Source organism: Vidua macroura, chromosome 16 (assembly GCF_024509145.1).
Source record: "Vidua macroura isolate BioBank_ID:100142 chromosome 16, ASM2450914v1, whole genome shotgun sequence".
NCBI lineage: Eukaryota > Metazoa > Chordata > Aves > Passeriformes > Viduidae > Vidua > Vidua macroura.
Window position 1 is genome coordinate 11,408,873 of NC_071586.1, and position 22,265 is coordinate 11,431,137.

General features: G+C 40.0%; 1 protein-coding gene across 1 annotated transcript; it reads left to right on the forward strand.

Annotated features, from left to right (window-relative positions):
• Nucleotides 1-14: 14 nt before the first annotated feature.
• Nucleotides 15-4,565, forward strand: LOC128815356 (G-protein coupled estrogen receptor 1-like). The gene is made up of 2 exons (XM_053992045.1): nt 15-288; nt 1,621-4,565. The coding sequence occupies exon 2, from the start codon at nt 2,053-2,055 to the stop codon at nt 3,124-3,126; it is 1,074 nt and encodes a 357-aa protein (XP_053848020.1). The 5' UTR covers nt 15-288; nt 1,621-2,052; the 3' UTR covers nt 3,127-4,565.
• Nucleotides 4,566-22,265: the final 17,700 nt, after the last annotated feature.

Below are 22,265 nucleotides of genomic sequence, written 5' to 3' on the forward strand. Positions count from 1 at the left end.
GAATCTATAAAGCTTGTTTTATTGCCAAGGACGTGCAGCAAGATCTGCATTTTGCTCTTGTAAACTCTCCTTTATTTAATAAGTTTTAAAGCAGAATAAGACTTTTATATGATTTTTGTTTTTACTGCTGAATCATCAACAGGTGGCACCCACTGCAGCTCTGCACACCTAAAAGCAAGTTTTTACCGAGAGGACAGTGGAAGTTGGCACATCCATTACGTGTGCGCCCAGCAAGGAGCAGCCTGCTGCTGTCTGCAGGAAAACCAGCTCGGGAGAAATGGGATTCAGGTAAAATAAAGTGTTTCACAGTACATAGTTACTTGTAATGCTTTTAATTGCTTGGCTTTTGGCAGCCTTTCGGATCTAATTAAAATCTGACCACAGATGGACCTTTTAAAATCAATTGCTCAGGTTGTTAACTTATCTTTCATTGTATTTAAATCTGTTTTACTGCCTTGTTCACAAATAAAAGGCTGTTACATAAAGACAACAGTTTATGTCTGACTTCATAGCTGCTTGAAACAAACACTGAACCTTCTAATGAGCATCATTTCATATGGATATTTTAGCATGAAGATTTAAATTACTCAAAACACAGCAACAGGTACTGGGAACTTATGCCTGTTTCAGTAAGAAATCAAGGCTCTGGAACCCCTATCTTTATTTAAGTATCTGTACCTATTTCTGATGACTTGAATACATTTAAGCAAACTCAGAGCTGTATTTCTGACTAAAACTACTCTAACACTCCTACTCCACTAGTGATCTGCTCTTTCCTCCCCCAGACTGCATAGTGGCAGGATTGAAGTCATTAAAATGTGGAAATACGCATGAATTTTATTAGCAAACAATTTTTAAAATATATTTTCATGCAAATAAAAATTAATGGCTTGATAGTAAGATGCAGGTTAAAGCAGTTAAAAATACTTAAAACTTAGCACAAAATAGCCTGGTTTACAATTTTCTTGCTGTTTGATTTGTTTGGGGTGTCTTTTGTTTGGCTCTTTCTTTTTTTTAAATAAACTTCTAGCAATGCTTCAAGTGCATAACATTCAACAATTAGGAGTAAACAAATCCGATAACTGGTTATTTTCCATTACTACCCGGAAGTCAGTGAAACATAATAAATCACAACAGAAAACAAATTGAGTATAATAATGTTGGTGTAAATCAATATGCTGCTTGTATTACCTTAATTTCTAAAATTTGCCTTTCCCTCCCACTGAAAGCAGCAGGAACCAACTGCTTTTCATCTGTGTTGCCTTCTCAGCCATGGACTCTGCAATTTATTAGCCTTACAAGCTGACAAAATAAATATATATATCTATATATTAAAAATAGAGTTTTTCTTTATTAGGTTAAAGTCACTCATTTGATTTCTCTGTATTTCTTCATTTTTTAATACTGAACCCCTGACGGGCACCCACAATTTTAACAGACCTGCCCTCATCATGTATTTTGATCTAGAACAAATTTTAATTCTTTTAAGTGAACCTTTGCATTTATATTAGAACATGATGTTTCCTACAACCTCGGCTGTGATTTAAGTTAGCAGAAGCTAATGGCACATGGAACAGTGCTGGAATATGAGATTAATCGTTTTCCATTTGCAAATTGCAGGTCCAAGGATGTTCATTGATTATTAAAAGAAAACAAATGGAGCTAAAATTCCACTGCCTTCCAACTTGCATGAAGGAACTCTGCTGCTGAAAAGCTTTCATTAAAGAGACCAAAGTACCACCATGGTAAAGAGATTCCTCCATGATCTTAAGGCATACAGGAACTGCAAATTCTCTCATTTAAAATGTATATAGTATCCTGTAAAACAAATTAAGACAGTCACTATTTGTAGTATTATATTTCAGTCAGTTTTAAGTCTAAGTAATCTGACTTTTAAAGCACTTTAATTGCCTATACAAAAGTCTGTATCTTTTTCAATTCCAATCAAAAATGCTTACTAGGAATTCAGTTGAAACCAGCCAAAAATCTGATTTTTTTGGTATTGCCACCAAACTGTGAGCACTAATATCTTTTTTTGCAGACATTTTAACCATGGAAACTTATTCCGCCTCAGTATCACCTGTTATATGTAACAGCACAACTTTTAACCTGAATGGATCCCATTTGTGTAACGACAGCATATCCTCTAGATTAGCTGATAAATCAGAACACCAACAATATGTTATTGGCCTTTTCTTATCATGTCTTTACACAATATTCCTTTTTCCTATCGGTTTTGTGGGAAACATTCTGATACTGGTTGTCAACATTAGCTTTCGGGAAAAAATGACAATCCCAGACCTTTACTTCATAAACCTGGCAGTGGCTGATCTCATTCTAGTGGCTGATTCTCTCATTGAGGTGTTTAATCTTGACGAGAAATATTACGATATCACCATCATTTGTACCTTTATGTCTTTGTTCCTTCAGATCAACATGTATAGCAGCATTTTCTTTCTGACATGGATGAGTTTTGACAGATACCTAGCCCTGGCCAAAGTAATGAGGTCCAACCTATTTCGCACTATGCAGCACGCTAGACTGAGCTGTGGGCTCATATGGATGGCATCCATTTCGGCAGCTCTAGTCCCATTTACAGCCGTGCACTTACAACACACCGGAGAGGTCTATTTTTGTTTTGCAGATGTAAAAGAAATCCAGTGGCTAGAGATAACCCTGGGGTTTATTATCCCCTTTGTGATCATCGGGCTTTGTTACTCATTAATTGTTCGAGTCCTTATAAAAGCACACAAGCACAGGAGTCTCCGTCTGCGGCGACAGAAGGCTCTGCGCATGATTTTTGTTGTTGTCCTGGTTTTCTTTATCTGCTGGCTCCCTGAAAACGTCTTCATTAGCGTCCAACTTCTCCAGAGGAAAAGCGAGCCCGTCTCTTCAAACAGCCCATCCTTCAGGCATGATTATCCTTTAACAGGACATATTGTGAACCTAGCAGCTTTTTCTAATAGCTGCTTGAACCCCTTAATTTACAGCTTTCTGGGGGAAACCTTCAGAGACAAACTGCGGCTGTACATTGAACAGAAAACAAAAATGTCAACATTGCATCGCTTCTGTCAGGCTGCCTTAACGTCTGTCATTCCTGACAGTAATGAGCAATCAGAAGTCTGATTTAGTGTCATTGTATGAAACGTATGACTGTGAAGTTGTGCAAATAGTGAACAAAATGCTTGCTACTAACAGCAAAAAAGTGCATTTGTGTGTGTGTATATATATTGTATCACTCTATTGAGTATTGAAGGTTTATATTCGAAATGGTTTTATGACAAGACTTTAATGTAGAAGAATATGTTTTAGTTAGATTTATATTTAATTATGAACAAGATTATTAAAAGCTGAGCACTGAAGAAGCTTTATTTTGTATTATACATATATGAATGACAATATAAGAGAAAATTTTATCAACTTAGGAAGACTCTAGATGTAATCTGATTATCAGAGATGATACTTTGCTGGTGTATATAAGGTACTTCCACTGAAATAATGAAGCTGCCATAACAGTGAGGAAAAATCATTATAACATATTGATGTGGAGATGCAGAAAACATTGATTTTTTTTCACCCAAACATGTTAAGATGAATGACTTTGCTTACAAGAACTACATGGTACTATCGTCACTGTATTCTAGCATGTCTTCCATGATTAAGTTTTTAATCTTAATATAATCAAGCACAGTGATGAGTTTTTGTCTCCTAAATGTAATCTACTGTTTACATCAGTACTTGATCAAAACCAAAATCATCTGTAACTATAGTGCTCATCTCAAAGAACTTCACAGAAGCAAAATGTAGTGCTTCATTCTGTCTTTTAAGAATTGACCCTGATGATCTCTCTCAGAAAAAACATAATTGGCCTTTTTGTCAAAAATGCCAGTGCACCAACATCGTGTGCATTCACACCTGCTTTCAGATTTGAGTGCACATTGCACAAAATCTCTTCACATTCCAGAACAAAATGCTGTGATTTTTAAGGAAGTGTCACTTTCTGCAAAAAATATTGTAGATATTGCTTAGGAAAGTGACAGAAACTTCCAGTTTTAGGAAGGAAGACCATATGTATTGGAGAGTATGATTAATGATTATCAGATCTGAACTTCATGCACACCCATCCCACCTCCAGAAACCCCCAGCCTTTCAAGACTGTAAGATGTATTTTAGATGCTTTGATCATTTGAAGATTAATTATACTAAGCAAACAAATGATAGCACCACTTACTGGAAAACAACAGTGTTTCTTTTCTTCTAGCAAATAATTGGGTTGTAAATCTGATTGATGCTTAGCACAGGTTACTCCTGGGCTTGTTCAGAGGAAGATACAAAGTTCGTAGAAATTAGTGTGCAAGATCATTACAACATCACTTGCTGCCTCTCTCAAGTGAACAAACTCATTTCACTTCTGTGCTTATTGACTGAAGCACCAGAACTCAGCAGAATAAGATGTTCTGTCCTGTTTTCAAATGTCATATATTAATTAATTAGCACAATAACAGATTTTAAAGGATTTTTAAATGTAGACCTTTAAAACAATGACTAAAGCTACTAAAGCAATAAAGAAAACAGTGAAAATGATGATTCCACTCATATTTCTCATGAAATATCTTGAGTTTCTTAGTGGAAGTTTTGGCCACAAAAGACTTGACCTATAAACAGAAAGGCCACAAGACGATGATGGCTGAATTTGAAATAGATAGCAGGATATTCCTGCAGCTCCAACAGGAACAGCACTGTGGAGTCTGAGACAACTGCAGATTATTTGCAAAAGTGATTGCTAATCACAGTCTAAGGAAAAATGTGTTTAGTCGCATCCTCCCTGCAGAACACCAAAGAGATCTCCTCTCAAGAAACATGCAAGCATAGCATGAGTTGCTAAAAAACACTCAGCAAGTTATCTCCCACCACTGTGCTGCATCACACACAGCCCTTTTTCCTCAGTATTTTTAGCCACAATTACTCAGGTCCTATGGACTGCCAATAGACATTAATCACACCATTAAAGGTGGCTATTTCAGACAACTCCCAGCTTAAGGAAGGGATAATTGTTTTGGCAATGCAATTCTGAGAAGACAGACACATCTTGAGCTTACAGATTTATTAGGTTTGTGCAATCCTGACACTTGCCATGAATAAAGAACTTATTTGGGGTTACAGGAATACACTTTCCCAATCATAGTTGTTGCTTATTCTGTTTTTTTAGGAATGAGATCCTTTCCCCTCCTCCCTCCTTCCAATACAGGGACCACATTTTTGATCAAGTCTATGGTAGAAGCCTTTCTGCTACCCCTGCAGAACACAAATCAAGAAAGTCTTTGTGCAGAAGCTTATAATAATAAACAAACAGCAATAGCAAATGCCTGCTCCATGCATCCTCCAAAGTAGTTTGTTTCTAAGTGATCATATTGAGTACTATACAGTGAAATCTAGGAAAGACCAGATTACTATAGCATTAAGAAAACAATATTTATTCAACCTGAAACAACCTATTATATGTTTAAAACCAAATTACAAACCTAAAATACCTGATGAGTTCCCTACTGCTGATATTTTGGGACAGGCTTATGAACTGTGCCTGAAATTACTAAATTTAAACATACTTCTTACTTTAAATGCAAAGCACTGTCCCAGCTGAAAAAACTGCACATTTATTCCCAAAGCTTTTTTTTTTAAACAGTAACTCTGTACAAAGTAATATTTACAGAAATGTCATACAACTTCCACATGTTTATGTACACAACATGCTTTCTGCAAGCCATCATCTCGCAATAACTCACGACTGTGGCTTATCCATGGACCAAAAGGATCTCAGCTCAACATATAATTTTGTTTTTATTTCAAAGAACATAATCACCAGTAAATGAAATCTTTTCTAGAGTGTAGAGGGAAAAGGGAATGAGAGCAAGAATTTTTATACAACTCCTTCACTTTTTATCTCTGGTCTCTCACAAATTGTTTCGTTGCTGAGTTGAAAGAAAAGATTCCATATGCCTTTCTAAAACACTGGACTGATGACAACTATGAGATTTAAAAACCTGTTTATCACAGTTGCTTACAATCTTTGCTGTAATAGTCTATATAAAGTTTCCAGACATGAAAAGTCTAGTATTAGGAAAAGCTCACAGAAAAGAGGAGAGAGGAAATAATCAAAAAATCCCTGAAACCGTTAACTGCTTTTGAAAATAATACTTTAGCGCAAGACTGCCTTGAATGCACAGGGTATAACTGAATATCTAGAAACAAAGTAAATGCAAACAGCACAAACTAGCACCAATCTGGACCTGATGCAACTGAAAGCTTCCCTTAGCTGTGTAAAAAGATATGAGAAAAAGAATTATGTGAGACCTCTTTAACATGTTAAAGAGATGCTGTAACTTTGCATTCTTTTGACAGTTTTGGGAGATACACTAAATACCAACTGTGCAGACACAACATCCACCTCTCAAAAATGCAAAGTTGGTCAGTCTAAAGATAAAGCTTGATTCATTTATGAAGAGCATTACAGGATGGGAGGGCATGTGACAGGGAATTTGAATCAATGAGTCAGGCGATCCCAGATTCTGTGCGAGGCTCTGACATATTATGGGCAAGATGCAAGAAAAGTCACCCCTCCCTTCAAAAACTTGAAAAAAAATTGAGCACAAAGTTTTACAAGAAAATGCCTGTAAAATTTCAGACTAAGTATCTGTGTTTCAAACAAAAATCACTGCCTGTTACAGTGCAGGCTCTAATCTTTTTTCCAGCCATCAAGTTGTGTTAGAGTATAACTGATTTTTTTCCCGTGTAAGGATTTTGCTGTATTCTCTCAGCTGTTTATTAAGATTGCAAAAGGGAAAAGGTTGTCTGGACAATTTTAAATGGTTAGGATTGTCACATAAAAAATGTGTTAAACTGATGGTTTACCGTAAGTAAAAGCATGTCAAGTTCAACCCTGATTATCATTAATTCCATTGGAACTTGTTTCTGCATAACTAAAAACAAGTGAGTGTATGAAGAAGTAGGTTTGAATTTTAATAGCTACTTATGAAGGTGAACCAATGAATTAATTTGATTTTGATTGAAAACAACGAAGATAAGGGCTTGATTTGAATTTAAGGGACAGTCTCTATCCTTCCCTAAGACCCTAAGTCTTACCTTACCCATTGAGATCATCAGACAAACACTTTACAGTTTTCATCACAGAAGAGCACAGGGCCAAATTAATTGTTTATTTGTTCTTTTTTTATGGTAAAACTGGAACAACATGGGATGGGGAACAAGACACTCCTAAGACAAGCACACAGAACACCTTTCCCCTATACCCTTAGCTCTGCTGTCAGGGAGGTTGTGGTACATGCCCTGTGTTGTGTTTCAAAGAAAGACACCAGATATGAAAACCTGAACGCCTTCCATTCATATTTATAATTTAGGTGTCCTTTCTTCAACAGTATTGTCCAAACTATTTATTCCACAGTGACTTTTATTACAATAAACTTTTAACCCTTGGGTTTGGGCTTTCTTTTAGGCTTCCATTCCATCACACAGCAGCATGGACACAGGCAGGAGCTAAGAATAAACAGCTGCATATTGATCCAAGGTGCCAACACAGGAGCAATGCCCTCTCAGGACTGCAGACTGTGCAGGATCAGCTCTACTTTCAATTCCCTTTCTTACATGCTACTTCATTTATTTGACATAAGTCCACTAAATGCCAGTACAAAATATAAAGATGATTGTCCGAGTCTCACACAATCACCAGCGTGTTTAGAATGGCTTTTGAAACTGTTCAACCCCCATGATAAAAACCATTTTCAAGTTTCCAACCTGTTTTCTCACAGTGTTCAAACAGTCTGCTACAGGCATATACAGACGTTTCAAAGTTCTAAATTAAACTACTGAGCTGTTCATTACCCAAAAGTAAAACCCTACCTTCTCAAAATAAATATTTAATGCAGCAGGGTAAGACTTTCCAAAGTAGCAGCTTTGCTTAAAAGTCCCAGTTCACTTGACTTGCAAGCAAAATCACTGAAAAGGTTTAAAAAACTGTGGGGAGAAAAAAAAGACATAGTAGAGAAATAGAAAAATTACTAGGATATTGTTAAATTATCCTTGGAATTGGAGTTAAGGCGATTTTTACAGAAAGAGCTCAGTGGCAGAATTGCCTAATAGTGCTGGAGATAGATTTGTTTTCTGCCTCAGCAGCAGAAATATTTCCTTTCCCAGGCATTCCCTCAATAGAAACAGTAATATAATGGCAAATAAGATTTTCTTCCTTTCATTCTCTCTCCATTCAGAACTACAAAAGAGAAATAGCCTGTACCTGACTACAGAAACCGTTTAACTGTTGTGCTCCAGAGTGAAGTGCACACAGCAAACTGAGAAAGAAACCAAGCAAACAGCTCACTTAAACAACTGATAGTATTCCAAATATCCACCTGACAACACCTTGAGTGTCAAGGTGGGAAGAAGACACAGTGATGTATGGGGGAACTTCACTTATAAACTTGCTTGGCTTCCAAAGATATTAAGTCAGAATAATTACTTCTGATACTACAAGCTCATTCTCTAGGAGAGTGAGAAACATGACATGTTATTTTCTTATGCTAATGAAAGCTGCCTGCTGATGGGTGACACTGTCAGAGTGTTGTGGGATCAGAAGCCCAGCCTTGCTGGCAGAGGTGCTGCTGGAGCTGACACAGAACCCAAACATCCATTGAGTATCCTCAGCCCAAAACAAGGGGTCCATGAGGACCCATGGAAAACTGCCCCTGACCCTGCTGATTTCTGCTCTTCTTGACTCTTACTGAACGAGACTTTTTGGATCTTGGCCAGAGATTTTATTCCAAAACCTACTGGATCAGGACAGTTGGCAGCTCCTATTCCAAACTCAAACTCAATCATGACTTAATCTAGACAAATGTAAAGAAGACAACCATAGTTTAAGCAAAGGATGGTAAATTTTACCATTTAAAAAACCCAAGTTCACAAGTTTATTAAAAGATGTCTTTGGAGTACAGGCTTGAAAGTCATGAAAGATGGGACTTCTATAATAAAATAGAAAAGCTTATCTATTACAAAGATAATTTGAAAAAAAAAATTAGCCAGTGAGGTGCATGAAGGCTCCTAAGCTCACAAAAAGCCCATGACCAATTTTAATGACCTCTGTATTAAAGTTCAGTACAACAGTTCTGTAACCAATTCATGATTTTATGAGTGGGTAAGGATTAATAACTCCCCTTTAGGATTCAGTCCACAGCATAAAGGTAGGATGGAATGACAGTAACTAAAACCATGTATTTTCCACAGATACTTTAGATTTTCTCTTCTCCTTACCTAACCACTCTGCTCCTTTTTAAGCAATGCAGCTCTAAGCCCTCAGTACATTCTCTGAACAGCTTTGACATCTTTCAAACTCCGAGATGGTAGGAAGAGCTGTCTGCCCTTATGCATATGCTATTTGCAATAGCCTGGTTTACAGATGCAAATTATTAAGATAATGCTGAGAAATTTAATAAAACACTGGTTGATGATCTTCCGTTTGATGTCCTACAGAACTCCTGTGGGATTCAATTAGAAATAGGTAAATGCATTCAAAGACAGAGTCTGGTTCCCCTGTCAAATACCTTCATGCTTGTACCCTCGATATTTCAGGCAGGTTCTAAAAGTCAAAAGATTAATTTTCTGTTCTAATTACTTGTTGGATGTAACAGACAAGCATTTTCCAAGTATTTATTAATCTGTGTGGCTTTGATCTAATACCCAAGAGCCATTTTATCTATGCTGTAATTTATTAACGTACATAAATATACACTGATCTTCCATGTAGTTCACAATATTGCATCTAAACACAGAAGGCATTTTGAATGAGAAAACTTCTAATTTCTCATTCATACTACAGAAGCAGCCATCATCCCCCTTTTATCTGCACCAACACATTGGGGTTTTTTTTAATTTTTGAATCTATTTCATCAAAACACAAAAAGTCATATTTTATAAAAATCATTATATCAGACTCCCACATTGTTTAAACAAGCAGCAGCATTTCATCAAGGACAGAGCTGCTTTTTAGAATAAGCATAATTTAAATATCCAAATCTGTGCCATTTTAGGTTTTTTTGAGCCAATTAACATTAACAAAACAGTAGCAGGAGCAATAAAGAGAAAGTAACAAACCCACAAGAATCAGGCCTGCATTAATACATTATGCTATACACACTTGCAAGTTTCAAGCCCTGTGAAGAGTAATTGCCTTTGAATGCCCATTTCTCTGTTCTTTATCCTGTATCAGAATGCAGCAAACATCCTGTCAAGCTTACAAGTTAATTTCTTGCCAAGTGAATGCATTTTGCAAATTCAAACACGTTAACGGGACTTCTTTTTAACTTAAGTTACACGTATTTTGAGGTTTTGTGCCAAGTTTTCTATATTCAACAATTTGGGCCTTTTCCAGCAATTCTCATTGATGATGCTTCTCTCTGTGAGAAGTCCAGAACCAGAATAAAATTATCGTTGAAAAAGGGTAAAAAACTGTTCTCACTGGACTGGAGCTGGGTGACACAGTCAAGCACACCTTGCCTTTGCTCCTTCAACAACTGAACACTCAAGAAATTCAACCCACAAGTGGGAATCCTGTCCTGAATTTCAATTTTGTTAAGGTATTTGCAGTTAAGGCAGGAAAGCAAGGATTTATACTGGAAATCCAACAGGAGCCATCAAGGAAGGTCTCACCAGCAAGCAGAGAATGAGGGCTGAGAGAAAACAACAAGTACGTGCTTTGAGCAGAGAAGGAAGAATTTCCCCTCTTCACAGCAAAGAAGGGACAGTTCTGTTTCACCACCAAACTCCCCATCAATTTAATACCCTGGCTTTATTAATAAAAGTAGGGAATTAACTTTGAATGGATACAGATTAAGGCAAATACCAAGAATTAGCATGAAACTCTTGTTGGCTAATACGTAATGAAGAATGCACAATTCCTTTAAACACAAATAAGAAATACACCACATATTGTTTATACCAAACACAGTTGGAGACGTGAGCCTTTCGCCTGGGAAAACCATCTTCAAAGTAGCAACTGTTTTCCCAGCTGTGAATACTCTTTCCTGGGAAATCTATTCGTACCATTACAAAAATAATTTTCAAAGGAATGTAAAATTATTCAGCCTAATCCATGCATATCCATATTTTAGACACGATTCTGTACCTTCTTAGACATGTCTGTTTACAAAAGGCCTACTATTCTCTATAAACACTACATGGGTGTCACAATTAAATTTACCCCCTTTTTTAAATAAATAAATGTATGGTTAATTTAATAAAATAATCTGAAGCAACTCTATCAATATTCTGATGAAGAAGTGTTAGCAGGAAACAAATGTTTCAGTCCCATAACCAGCTGCCCTCAAAGTTTGTTGTTTTGTGGTTGGTTGTTTTTTTTTAATTTTCCTAATTTGAGAAATATTGCATAGATAAGAAAGCAGATAAACCAAGCAAGATGTCACACAGTAAGCCATAACTGCCACATGGATTTAGAGCTTTGTAATTATTTCCTGTAACTATCAGAAGGCCACCAGACAGAGAGGCACTGAGAGCCAGTGGGCCAGCAAACTTCTCTCTTTGTGCAAGTAAAAAAACCCCAAACAAAGAGCCCAAAAATAAACATTCAACTGAAAGGTAGCCCAAAGCAAAGAGAAACAGGCCCAACATTTTAATTATAGACTGACAAAACCCAGCACAATAATATCCATCCTGACATTTAACTTGGCCATTTTGAGGAACAGCTCCCATTCTCCCTTTATCTCTGGGAAACTGCTTTCTGCTGATGTATCTTTCCATCAAGGCACAGGGGGAGATGGAGGGATGGGGGAAGATGAAAGATTATGTCATCTTCTCTTCATAACATGGGCAAAACTCTATTTGCATATTAAAGGTACTTTAAAATTGGTCCAAAAAACCCAGTAGGAGACAAGTTTCTTATTTTAGGATGTTATGCTAAATAAAATTAACTTTTTGGAATTTATATCCTTCTTTTTCTTTTAATATTTAAGATTTTTATATATTCCTTGAACAAAAATCAATAACCTCAGATAACACTAATGCTTACAACAGAGGATTAAGCAAAACCAAACAAGTGCAGGAAAAATGGACAGTGGAATTGCAATGCAAACAGATTCCAAAATATACTTTTAATGTATATAAAATTCAGTTAACATTGGTAGCCTGGTAATCAGAAGCAAATCCTGCAACATCACACTAAGTTGTTAACATTCATGGATGGGAAAATATAAACCAAGTTATTTTGATGGTTACAAGATTAGCTTCCCATTAATTATAAAAATAAATTAAGGGAACAATAAAGGATTACTGAGTTTGTTTGCAAATCATCCACAACTCATTATTTCAAGAACAGGCTTTGGGATGAATTAGTGGGTTGTCAAACAAATAAATACACTGTCTGATGATAGCTTTACAGTATCTGCTGGATCAGTTTGCACCAATGTCTGGTTTGCATTCATTAAACATTCCAATTACTACCCCAGTTACCTGATTACAAGCAGTATTAGAGATCATATCAAAGTAGCATTCCCAGTTATTCCACTGAGCTCATGCCCAAAATGTTTATCTCCACAGCTTAAACATAATTTTAATGGGGTTTTCCACTGCTACAACCAAACAGTGATTTTAAAAAATCTTTTTTTTTGTGTGTGTGTGTGGTTTGCTTTGCAGCTTAAGAATTCTATATTGCTCTTTATGATAACCTCCAAAAAGCCAAACAGAAAAACCCTTTCTGTACAAATTTTGCCTTTTTCCATTTAGTAAACAGATCTTACTGTTTGGGCACCTGCACACTTTGATGAAAGAAACATAATGAGCTACTTGTTTATTTGCCATTGTTTGTAGTATCTGTATGGAATCTCAGAAATTAAATTCCTTTCCCACTGATCCTGCCTTTAGCTGAGGAAAATGTTGATTCCTCCTCCTCCAACCAGTTGCAATGCTGGAGATAACAAGGAAGTACAAGGAAACACCCACTGGCTGTGTGAGCATTACCTAAAGTACCCTTCAACCATGAACAAGGAGATTTGATTTATAAAGATTGATCTTCCCTTAGTCATTGTAATTTTCCTTGAAGTTACGATGCTCACTAGACTAAATTGGGAAGGAACAGGAAATTAATATTGTTTTCTATGGATTATGAATTTTGCATCTTGCCTAATAGATGTTCTGTTCTGAAAGAATTTCCTACTGTTCTGCAGAAAGCCAGCAGCTCTGCAAACAGCACTGCAGCAACGAGTTCTGCCCGTAAATGACAAGATCCTTTGACACAATAAGGTCGTTCTGAGCAGAACTCAAACAGCCCTGGGAAACAAAGCAACCACATGTTGTCCCCTACCTACAGAGCTGCAGCTGGCAGCACTGCTGTTCCAGAAAGCTTTGAGGCAGCTGAAGGTTTGAAAGCTGGAGAAATCCACAGTCAGAAGCAAACCAGGGGTAATTGCAAAGAAACACTTCTAAGGGTTCTGTTATTTCAAGATGACACGTTAACAATACTGCAAATTTTTTTTTTTTTTTTTTTAGAGAACTGAAACAAAACTAACTTGTCAGGAAAGATTCAGCAGGCAGTTGTTACCTAAGAAGCCAATAGTCAGCTTCAAACCACCAGTCTAGATGGCACATTTTAAATCTCTTTTCTTCGTACCCATGTTAGAGTTTGAAAGGAAAAACTTAAACATTCAACATATAAATATGTTAGCAAACTATTAAAGTCATTATAAAAAATGTAAAACTAATGTCTAGTGATTAAAAAAATATGTTTAATATGTGTGATTATTTCAAGTAGGTAAACAGAACAGTAACATTAGGAGAATCAGTCAGAAAACCCTGAAAGGCTGAATTAAGTTTTTAAACTTATTTAAAACTTTAAAACTCAGCTCCGCTGGAGATGTCTTATTTAGAGCTCTGTGGTTCTAAGATCACTCACAAAAACATTCATATTGGTCTTGAATTGCTTATTACTATTTAGTGTAAACAGAAGAAATTGAGTAGATGAAAATCAATAAAACATCAAGATTACTCTGAAAGGTCAAGCTGTTCCAAGGAAAAATGCCTTAGTCCAAGGCTGGCAAGAATTTTTGAAATAAATTTCTTGAAGGAACAATCAGTGTACACTAAATCCAGTCCTTGAAAACACATCTCAACCTGCCTCCAGCTCTATAACAAAATCAATTAGACATTTGTATTTTCCACTTTGGAAATTAAATTTGCTGTACTAGAATTGAGAAAAAAAGAGAGAGGGAAAAAAAAAAAAAAAAAAAAAAAAAAAAACCACCACTAAAAAAACCCACAACCTAAATCACAAGAATGTGACTCAATGAACCAGTGAAACCTCTGTCCCACCAAAAACTCTTTCTACCACACAGGAAACACCTTAGGAAAAACTGGAGCCTACCCATCCTTACTTTCAGAATGCCAGGAAAAGTTTCCTTTAATTCAGTTACTGCATTAAAAGCCAATCACAGCTCATCAGAAGCTAAGGCTCCATGATTCAGGAATTGCTGTAGATCCAGCAGAATTCCAGCTTATTTTAAAATAACAGAAATCAAATTGATAAAGTAAAGGTGCATAAAAAACCTTCTCAGCAATTGCCCAACTTTTGTTCCAAATTTCTTACATGGAAATTTCTTACTGTGCTCTGACTGAGCACAGCCCCAGAGTTCCTCCTGACCTTCCTGTTCCCACAGAGCAGTTTTTCCTTGTTCTCTGTTACACTTTCCTTGCTGACAAGACTTGATGACCAAAAGCACTTTAAGGCATAAATGCCAGTGTGCCTTAACAAAGCATTTCACACAAAACTGAGAGTACTTACACTGAGCAACAATCAAACTGCCAAGCAATTAACTTTCTTTAACCACTTCTGAAGTGAAATTGTTTAAGATCTGCCTCATGTTTTTCATTCTTAACAGTTATTTCAAAAATAAATTTTAAAAAAAGAAGTCTATTAACTTAAGACTTTCCTCTATCAACAGTTACAGTTTATAAAGCTGATGCCAAGAAATGGCTTGTCACAGACCTTTTATGGCATTCCCTAAAACTCACTAGATGCATGTTCAAGCCACCCACTGGCATCAACTTTTATGATTCCAAGAACCGTTGTGCTTAGTGGTGTTCCCTAACAGCATTAAGGATTCTTCTTTCTATTACTCTTTGCTCTTTCTTTCACAGTCCTACAGTCTGCACAGCCCTCAAAACTCATCTGGGTGTTCTAGGAACTGAACATTGGACATCAGATGGTCCAGAAAGGCCCCACTAGTCAGGAGCGTGAAGCCCACCTTGATTGTTTGGCAGTTTTACATTACATTGTAGACATTAAATTCATCACAGACAATAAGATTTTCATTTTGACATTTCAATTTTGTCCTGTTTTGTCCTGGAAAATTATTTTCACTCGAATTTAATTATAGCACAGCAAATCCACAGTCTGTAATATAAAGGAAAAGAGAAACATCCCCCCTTATGAAGCATTAAGGACAAAATTTCCTATTTTTGCTTTGACAAAGATGCAGTCTTTTCTTACTTAGGAACATTTCTGCTGAGTTCAAAACTGCAAAATTGTACAGACCTCTGAATAGCTTCTGCCAATAGGTTGGCTTTTTTATATTAAGCTTCCCAAACTCTAAATGCAATACCTAGAGACACTTATGAATGCAAAAGTTCTTCAAATATGTTCTTGCCAATGAGCTGAAATAAAGTCTAATAACAAAATTAGTACTAATTTTTAGTTGTATGAGCTCCATTGAACTATACATGTCATGATAAAGGAAGTAACAAGCAGCTTTCACTTATATTTTATGTTAGGCCAGGAAACATAAGGGAATTAAGACCATGGCTTCTTGACGTGATCCTCAAGGATTCCTGAGGGAAAAAACCTGCTTTCCCTCTCTTCTGCTTAAATTGCTTTACAGTTCTTTGATCCTCATTCCACAGTAACCATTAAAAATATCAGAACTGAATTGTCTTTGAATTATGAGTAATTTCCACCACAAAAAAAAAAAAATCTTCCAACTTCCAGAAATCTTCCAACTCCAAGTTCCTACTTAAGTAACATATTGAGATTGCTAATTTTATTCTCATAAAATAATTCATAAAACATTCAGGAATACAAAGAGACTGCTGACACCTTCTGGCCACTTGACATTCTGTCCAATAACCAGGAGAACTTCCAAGAAAACATCTTTCATGTTTTCCCAGGCACTCAGGATCACATGAAGACTGAAGCTCCACTGAGATTGCCATATGACAGCTCCTCACTTGGTTCACCTTTCACCCACACCCATTCTCTGTTTTTCAGAAACACCCAAAACAAACAGAGATCACTTCTCACTTCTCTGCCTGCTATGAATGCACCCAGATCCTGCTCAATTTATCTTTTCCTTTTAGCTTTCACTCTAGGTATACTGCATGCAAGGAATCACTGCAACTGAATCCAACTCATGTTGAGAACAGAATCTACAGCAACAACAAATCCATTTTGTGTTGAATTAAAGAGCCAAACCTGCAGCTTTTGCTTCTTCTTCTTCGGTTTGGTTTTCAATTCCAGCTCGTCCTTTTGGGCCACATGTTGCTTCATCTTTTTTCTTTTTTCTGCCTTCTTTTCTTTTTTTTCCACAATCATTTTTGGCATTCTAAAATGCTGTTCTGTAACAGAGACCACCAAACTGCAGTTAGAACTTTTTTTTTAATATTAAATATCAGTCTCGTATACAGACAGTTATACTATAACTACACTGGTATGGTAATTATTTGTGACTACCTAACTATGAAATGTATGTCTGCACTGAAATTTGATTCATTTTGGAGAATTTTCGTGTTTCTTTTAGGAATACATTGTAGTTAAGGTAGTGTAAAACTCAAATGCCAATCCCCTGCAGGAATCCCCACACCTTTTGTCCTCTGAGGCCCTGTTGTGGAAAATGCCTCAGTGCTGTTCCTGGTAGGAATTCCCCATAACGTAGGCTGTGCTTTCTGCAGGTTAGAACACACCACACTGAACTGTTTGATCAGCTGTCTACCTCAGGTAACACCCCATCATCTCAAATACATTCACATGACTACATTCACGTGTTAGGCATCTCATTAAAATGCACATGTGTGCACTCACAAGCAAAAAGTAAGGCTATTTGATTACTAAATAGTTTTAAACCACTAGTTCTGGTTAAACTGCAAGCTTTTCTGTTTTCACTTAGGTTAATGGGGTAAAACTATGCTTAAAGAATTGTCTCACTAGCTTTATCTTTAATTTTAGACTGAAATAAGGGTGAACATGAACAGGAGTTGCAGACAACACTGCACCTGGTTCTGAAAGCAGGTCTGGTTGTAACTCTGTACTGCTTCTTTGCCAGAACAGCTGATTTAAGTGGCTTTACCCAGCTGCCCCAACACTGTCACTTTCAGCGTTACTTTCACTGTACAGGCAAACGTGGGCTCAGTCACAAACATTTACCTTGAAACACACGCTGAAATATAAAACAACCCACAAGCCCACGTCGGGATGTTCCCAATAGACCAGAAGCCGCCAAAGGAAGGGTTTGGCACGGCCGTGACAGCGGAGCCAGGCCCGGCACGTGTGAGGCACAGCCAGGAGGGCACCAGCCCACGGCCAGCCCCCGCTCCCGGCTCCCCTGCACAGGACCCCGGCTGCGCTTCCCAACCTGGATTCGCTCCCCAGCACACCCCGTGTTCACATCCCAGCACACTCCGTGTTCACATCCCAGCACACCCCGGTTCACATCCAACACACCCCGTGTTCACATCCCAGCACATCCCGTGTTCACATCCCAGCACACCCCGTGTTCACATCCCAGCACACCCCGTGTTCACATCCCAGCACACTCCGTGTTCACATCCCAGCACACCCCGTGTTCACATCCCAGCACATCCCGTGTTCACATCCCAGCACACCCCGTGTTCACATCCCAGCACACCCCGGTTCACATCCAACACACCCCGGTTCACATCCCAGCACACTCCGTGTTCACATCCCAGCACACCCCGTGTTCACATCCCAGCACACCCCGGTTCACATCCCAGCACACTCCCGGGTTCGCCGCAGCCCCCTCAGCCACCCCCGCGCATGTGGCCGGGCTGGGCCGGGCCGGGCCGAGCCTCCCCGCCCCTCCCGCAGCTCCGTGCGGGCAGGGGGACCCGCGGAGGAGCCGCCGCCGCCCCGGGGGGAGCCAGGGCTGCGCCCCCCGCCCGTCCCACACGCACCTCCCGCAGCCGCCGGCCCCGCACATTCAACTGAGCCCCACGCTTGGCGCCACCGCCCGCCCCCTGCCTCTCATTGGCTAAGCGGGGAGAATGGCGGTATCTGGTTGGCTGCCGATCTGTCAATCACCTCGGTGGCCAATAGAGTGCCTCGCTCGGAGTTAAAGCGCCCACCAGGAACACGTGTGCCGCGGAACGCTCCGCCGGCTTCTGGCGGGGCGGGTGACGTCACCTTCCCGCGCCGAGCTCCGCCCGGGGCCCCGCCCTTTTGCCTGGGAGGTTCCCGAAATCGGGACCGGCCCGGGGCCTGCCCGGGACCTGGCACGGATTGTCCTGGGACCCGCCGGGGCCGGGCACGGATTGTCCCGGGACCCGCCGGGGACTGGCACGGATTGTCCCGGGGCCTGCCCGGGACCCGCCGGGGACTGGCACGGATTGTCCCGGGGCCTGGCATGGATTGTCCCGGCGCCTGGCAGGGGTCCCTGTGTCCTGGCAGGGATCCACTCGCACCCTGGCAGGGGTCCGGGGCCTGGTAGGGATTCCCGTGTCCTGGCAGGGTCCCCGGGGCCTGGCAGCCCCCAGGCCGCACTGCCTGGGCCGGTGGGAACCAGCCCGGTGGGAGCCAGCCCGGTGGGAGCCAGCCCGGCGCTCCCCGTAGGAGCCGAGTGCTGCCGGTGACAGCAGGCTGGCCTGGGCGCCGCTGCGGACACACTGAGATGGGGCTCTCTGGAGAACGGCTCCCGTCCCTTTGAGCCCGCAGATCCCAAAGGCTCCAGATCCCGAAAGATCCTGAAGTGTGGGACGGCAGTGCCCGTGTCCCAATGGGGTCTCTTGGAACGCGTGGGAAGAGGCCAAGGGTGTGGTTTAACAGATGGAGAAAACACCTCCGAGGACAATTTCCAGGAAGCAGATCGGTTTCCATGTTTTCATTTTCTATAAATACCCCGTGCACAAACTTTTCCAAGTCGTCTTGGTAAATTAAAGGCCAGAACTTTTACCACATACACACACGTAGATGACACATTATTTTTCAGCACAGCCTGAGACAGGGTTGTTGTTTCCCTTTGCTTGGATCCCAGCAGCAGCTGAGATGCTGGATGTGGGAGCAGATGCTGCTGGCAAACACATCCCTGTACCCTTTCAGGCACTGATGGGAAGGGACAACCTCTGCTTTCCTCCTCTTCCACCTCCTCCCCACACCAAGGTGCCCTCCTATCGGAAAATCAGACAACCTCTAACTTGAGGAAGAAATGAGGATGTCTGGCTCCAGATCAGGAGGCTGAAGGATTGCTGTATTAAAACTATACTATATAACATTAATATACTATTTAAAGAGATACTGTACTATTCTACATACTTACTTCTTACTTACCTATCCAACTAACTCAAACTCATGACTGACTGCTGAGAGCCCGGGCCACAGCTGGATCCCATTGGTCACTGAACCCAAACACCCTTCACCAGAATCCAACCCAGCAATCACTGCAGGTAAACAATCTCCACACCACATTCCTCATGGGGAAAACAAAGGAGCAGAGATAAAGATTGTTTCCTCTTCTCTCTGTGCTTCTCCTGAGAGACAGAATTACGTCTCTGTGTCCAGAGAATGTGAATGTCACACCTTCCTGCCCCCAGCCATCACTGCTGGGCTGGGAGAGCCTCTCTCCCCTGGGCTGTGTCCTCACACCGTGGTCAGGACCTGGAATCCCCTTCCCAAAGCACCGGTGGGGTGCACGACATCGTTTGGGAATGGGTGACTGGTTAGAAATCATACTCAAAAAATATAAAATGTATATAAAATAAAGCAGTGTGCTAGGGATGAGTTAGGGTGTTGGCACACACAGGATAATCAGAGGGTGGTGGTACCTAAAACTAAAGCTGTAATTTGAGCTTTTGCTCCAATATAGATAAGCAAAGAGTATTTTCTATGTTTAGACTTCCTAAAATAGACTGTGTTATTGCATATCCTATTGTGACATCCTGTGGTTAAACACAGTATTACAGATACTATCAAATCACAATCTTGACTGCAGGAGTGCAAGAAATTAGATTATGTGGAGTGATCAGTGTAGCTCATATCTATTTTACGTGTTCAGTTTGGCCAGCTTGCTGTGATCTTCTCCAAAAACTTCTCCAGGATGAGAAATCACACTGGACCAAACATAAATATGGGCTAGCACAGATACTTGTTCTGTGCTGGACAGAAATAACATCTGTCCTTTCTTAGGAAAGGCCTGTGACTCGAGGCATTGATTGTTTACATGAAGCACCATAAATCCACATTTCCTCCTCAGGCAGCATTCCCACTCCAAGGATTAAAGTGTTCAAAAAGAGAGACAACAATCTTTGCACACCTGCAGCACCCCCAAGGATGTACAAAGCACATGCACTAACTGCACTCCCATCTCTTAGAGCATCAGCAAAGATGATTTTTCCCAGGTCAGGGAACTCAGCATTGCTCTGCACAGTGCTGCTCCTCCCACCTCAGCAGCACTGCAGGGGATTGAAGGGGCTGCAGTTACCCTCCAGGTAGTCCTAAGCCAACACTGCAGCCCAGAAGCCCCAGCATGCAGAGGAATGGCTCCAATGACACATGAAATTGAGGTCTTGACCCCCTGACACCACCAGAAAGCCCTGGCATTTTTCTCACAATTAGCTGGATGAGAGGTCTACTTAGATCCCATCTGGGGAATTAGTATTGTTCATTAACAGCACATTTCCATTTCATCAACCTATAATATTTCAGGCCTCGAGCTAAGCAGCTGGATACTCATGCAGTTTTAAAGAGCCAAGAGAGCTGATCAGGATAATAGATGGAGCATTATCTGCCATGACTTCACTTGTTTAAGCTTTTCAGGAAGACAGCAAGAACAGCCTCCCTAAACAACGCTGTATTTTGGCCTTACTCTCATTACACAAGACATAGTTAATGCTACTTTCTCTGGCTTCCTTTTCACCCTGAAACCACAAAATACATTCCTACAAATCTAGATTTCTGTCTTAGGGACAATACACGATGAAGAATTATACTGCACGTGCCTCTGTGAGCACTAGCCTTCAGACAAGACCTGTAAAAAAGGTGGTTTGGCTTTATAAATAAAGGCCTTCCAATGACATTCAGAAACCAAGAGGAAGCTTCACATGGATGTTGTTTGCTATTCAGAGCCAGAACACTTCCAAAAGGATTGAGACATACGACAGTAGCTTGTATTTCACATTTTCATTTTGGGACATTCCTAGTTCTGGCTTGGCATGACCTGTATTTCATACCAACTGTAATCTACCTAGCACCAGCATCTCACTTCCTACATTAAACATTTTTTACAGTATTAAAGTTCTTATTCCAAATATAGGAACAAATAACATTGGCTTGGAAAGGGTAACAGTTTATTGAACGCATACAAAATAATGACAAAAGTTAATTGCATAGAAATTTAAAGAGAGAGGGAAAAAAATATTTACTTTAAAATAAAGAATTGATCCAGACGAAGAGCCTCTACTATCTGCACCTGTAAGACATAGAAATGCACTGTAAGGGTTGCACAACTAGAACTTTCAGTCACATGGAGCTACAACATGCCAGGGAAGGGCTTGGGCCATTTATTTTAATTCAGGTGCTTGTTGCATTTTCCTCAGTCTGATGGCACACCATTTCCCCAGAACTTGGCCAAACCCACTGAACAGGTGGGAGACCAACCTGCAGACATTGATCTGATGTCTTAATGCTTTTATCTATGAGGCCACTTTCATCACTCCATTGTAGAGAAGCAGGGATTCACCTGTGCTGTCAGAGCCCCTCTACTGCATTCCCAACACCATTTACAGGTCACCCACCAGCTCTAGAGCAGTTAGAGGTGTGACAGTGGCACTGTGTGGACACCAGCCTGGTTTTAGTTTGTCTTTTCTCCTGGTGCAGCTGATACCTGTTGTGCTGATTCCCATTAGATGGCACTCCAATTGCTCCCGGGGACTTGAAGGTGGGATGAGATGCTCTCATCAGAGCTGCATATCTACAA

Coding starts and splice junctions, on each gene's coding strand:
- LOC128815356 (XM_053992045.1), top strand. CDS start 2,053: ATGGAAACTTATTCCGCCTCAGTATCACCTGTTATATGTAACAGCACA.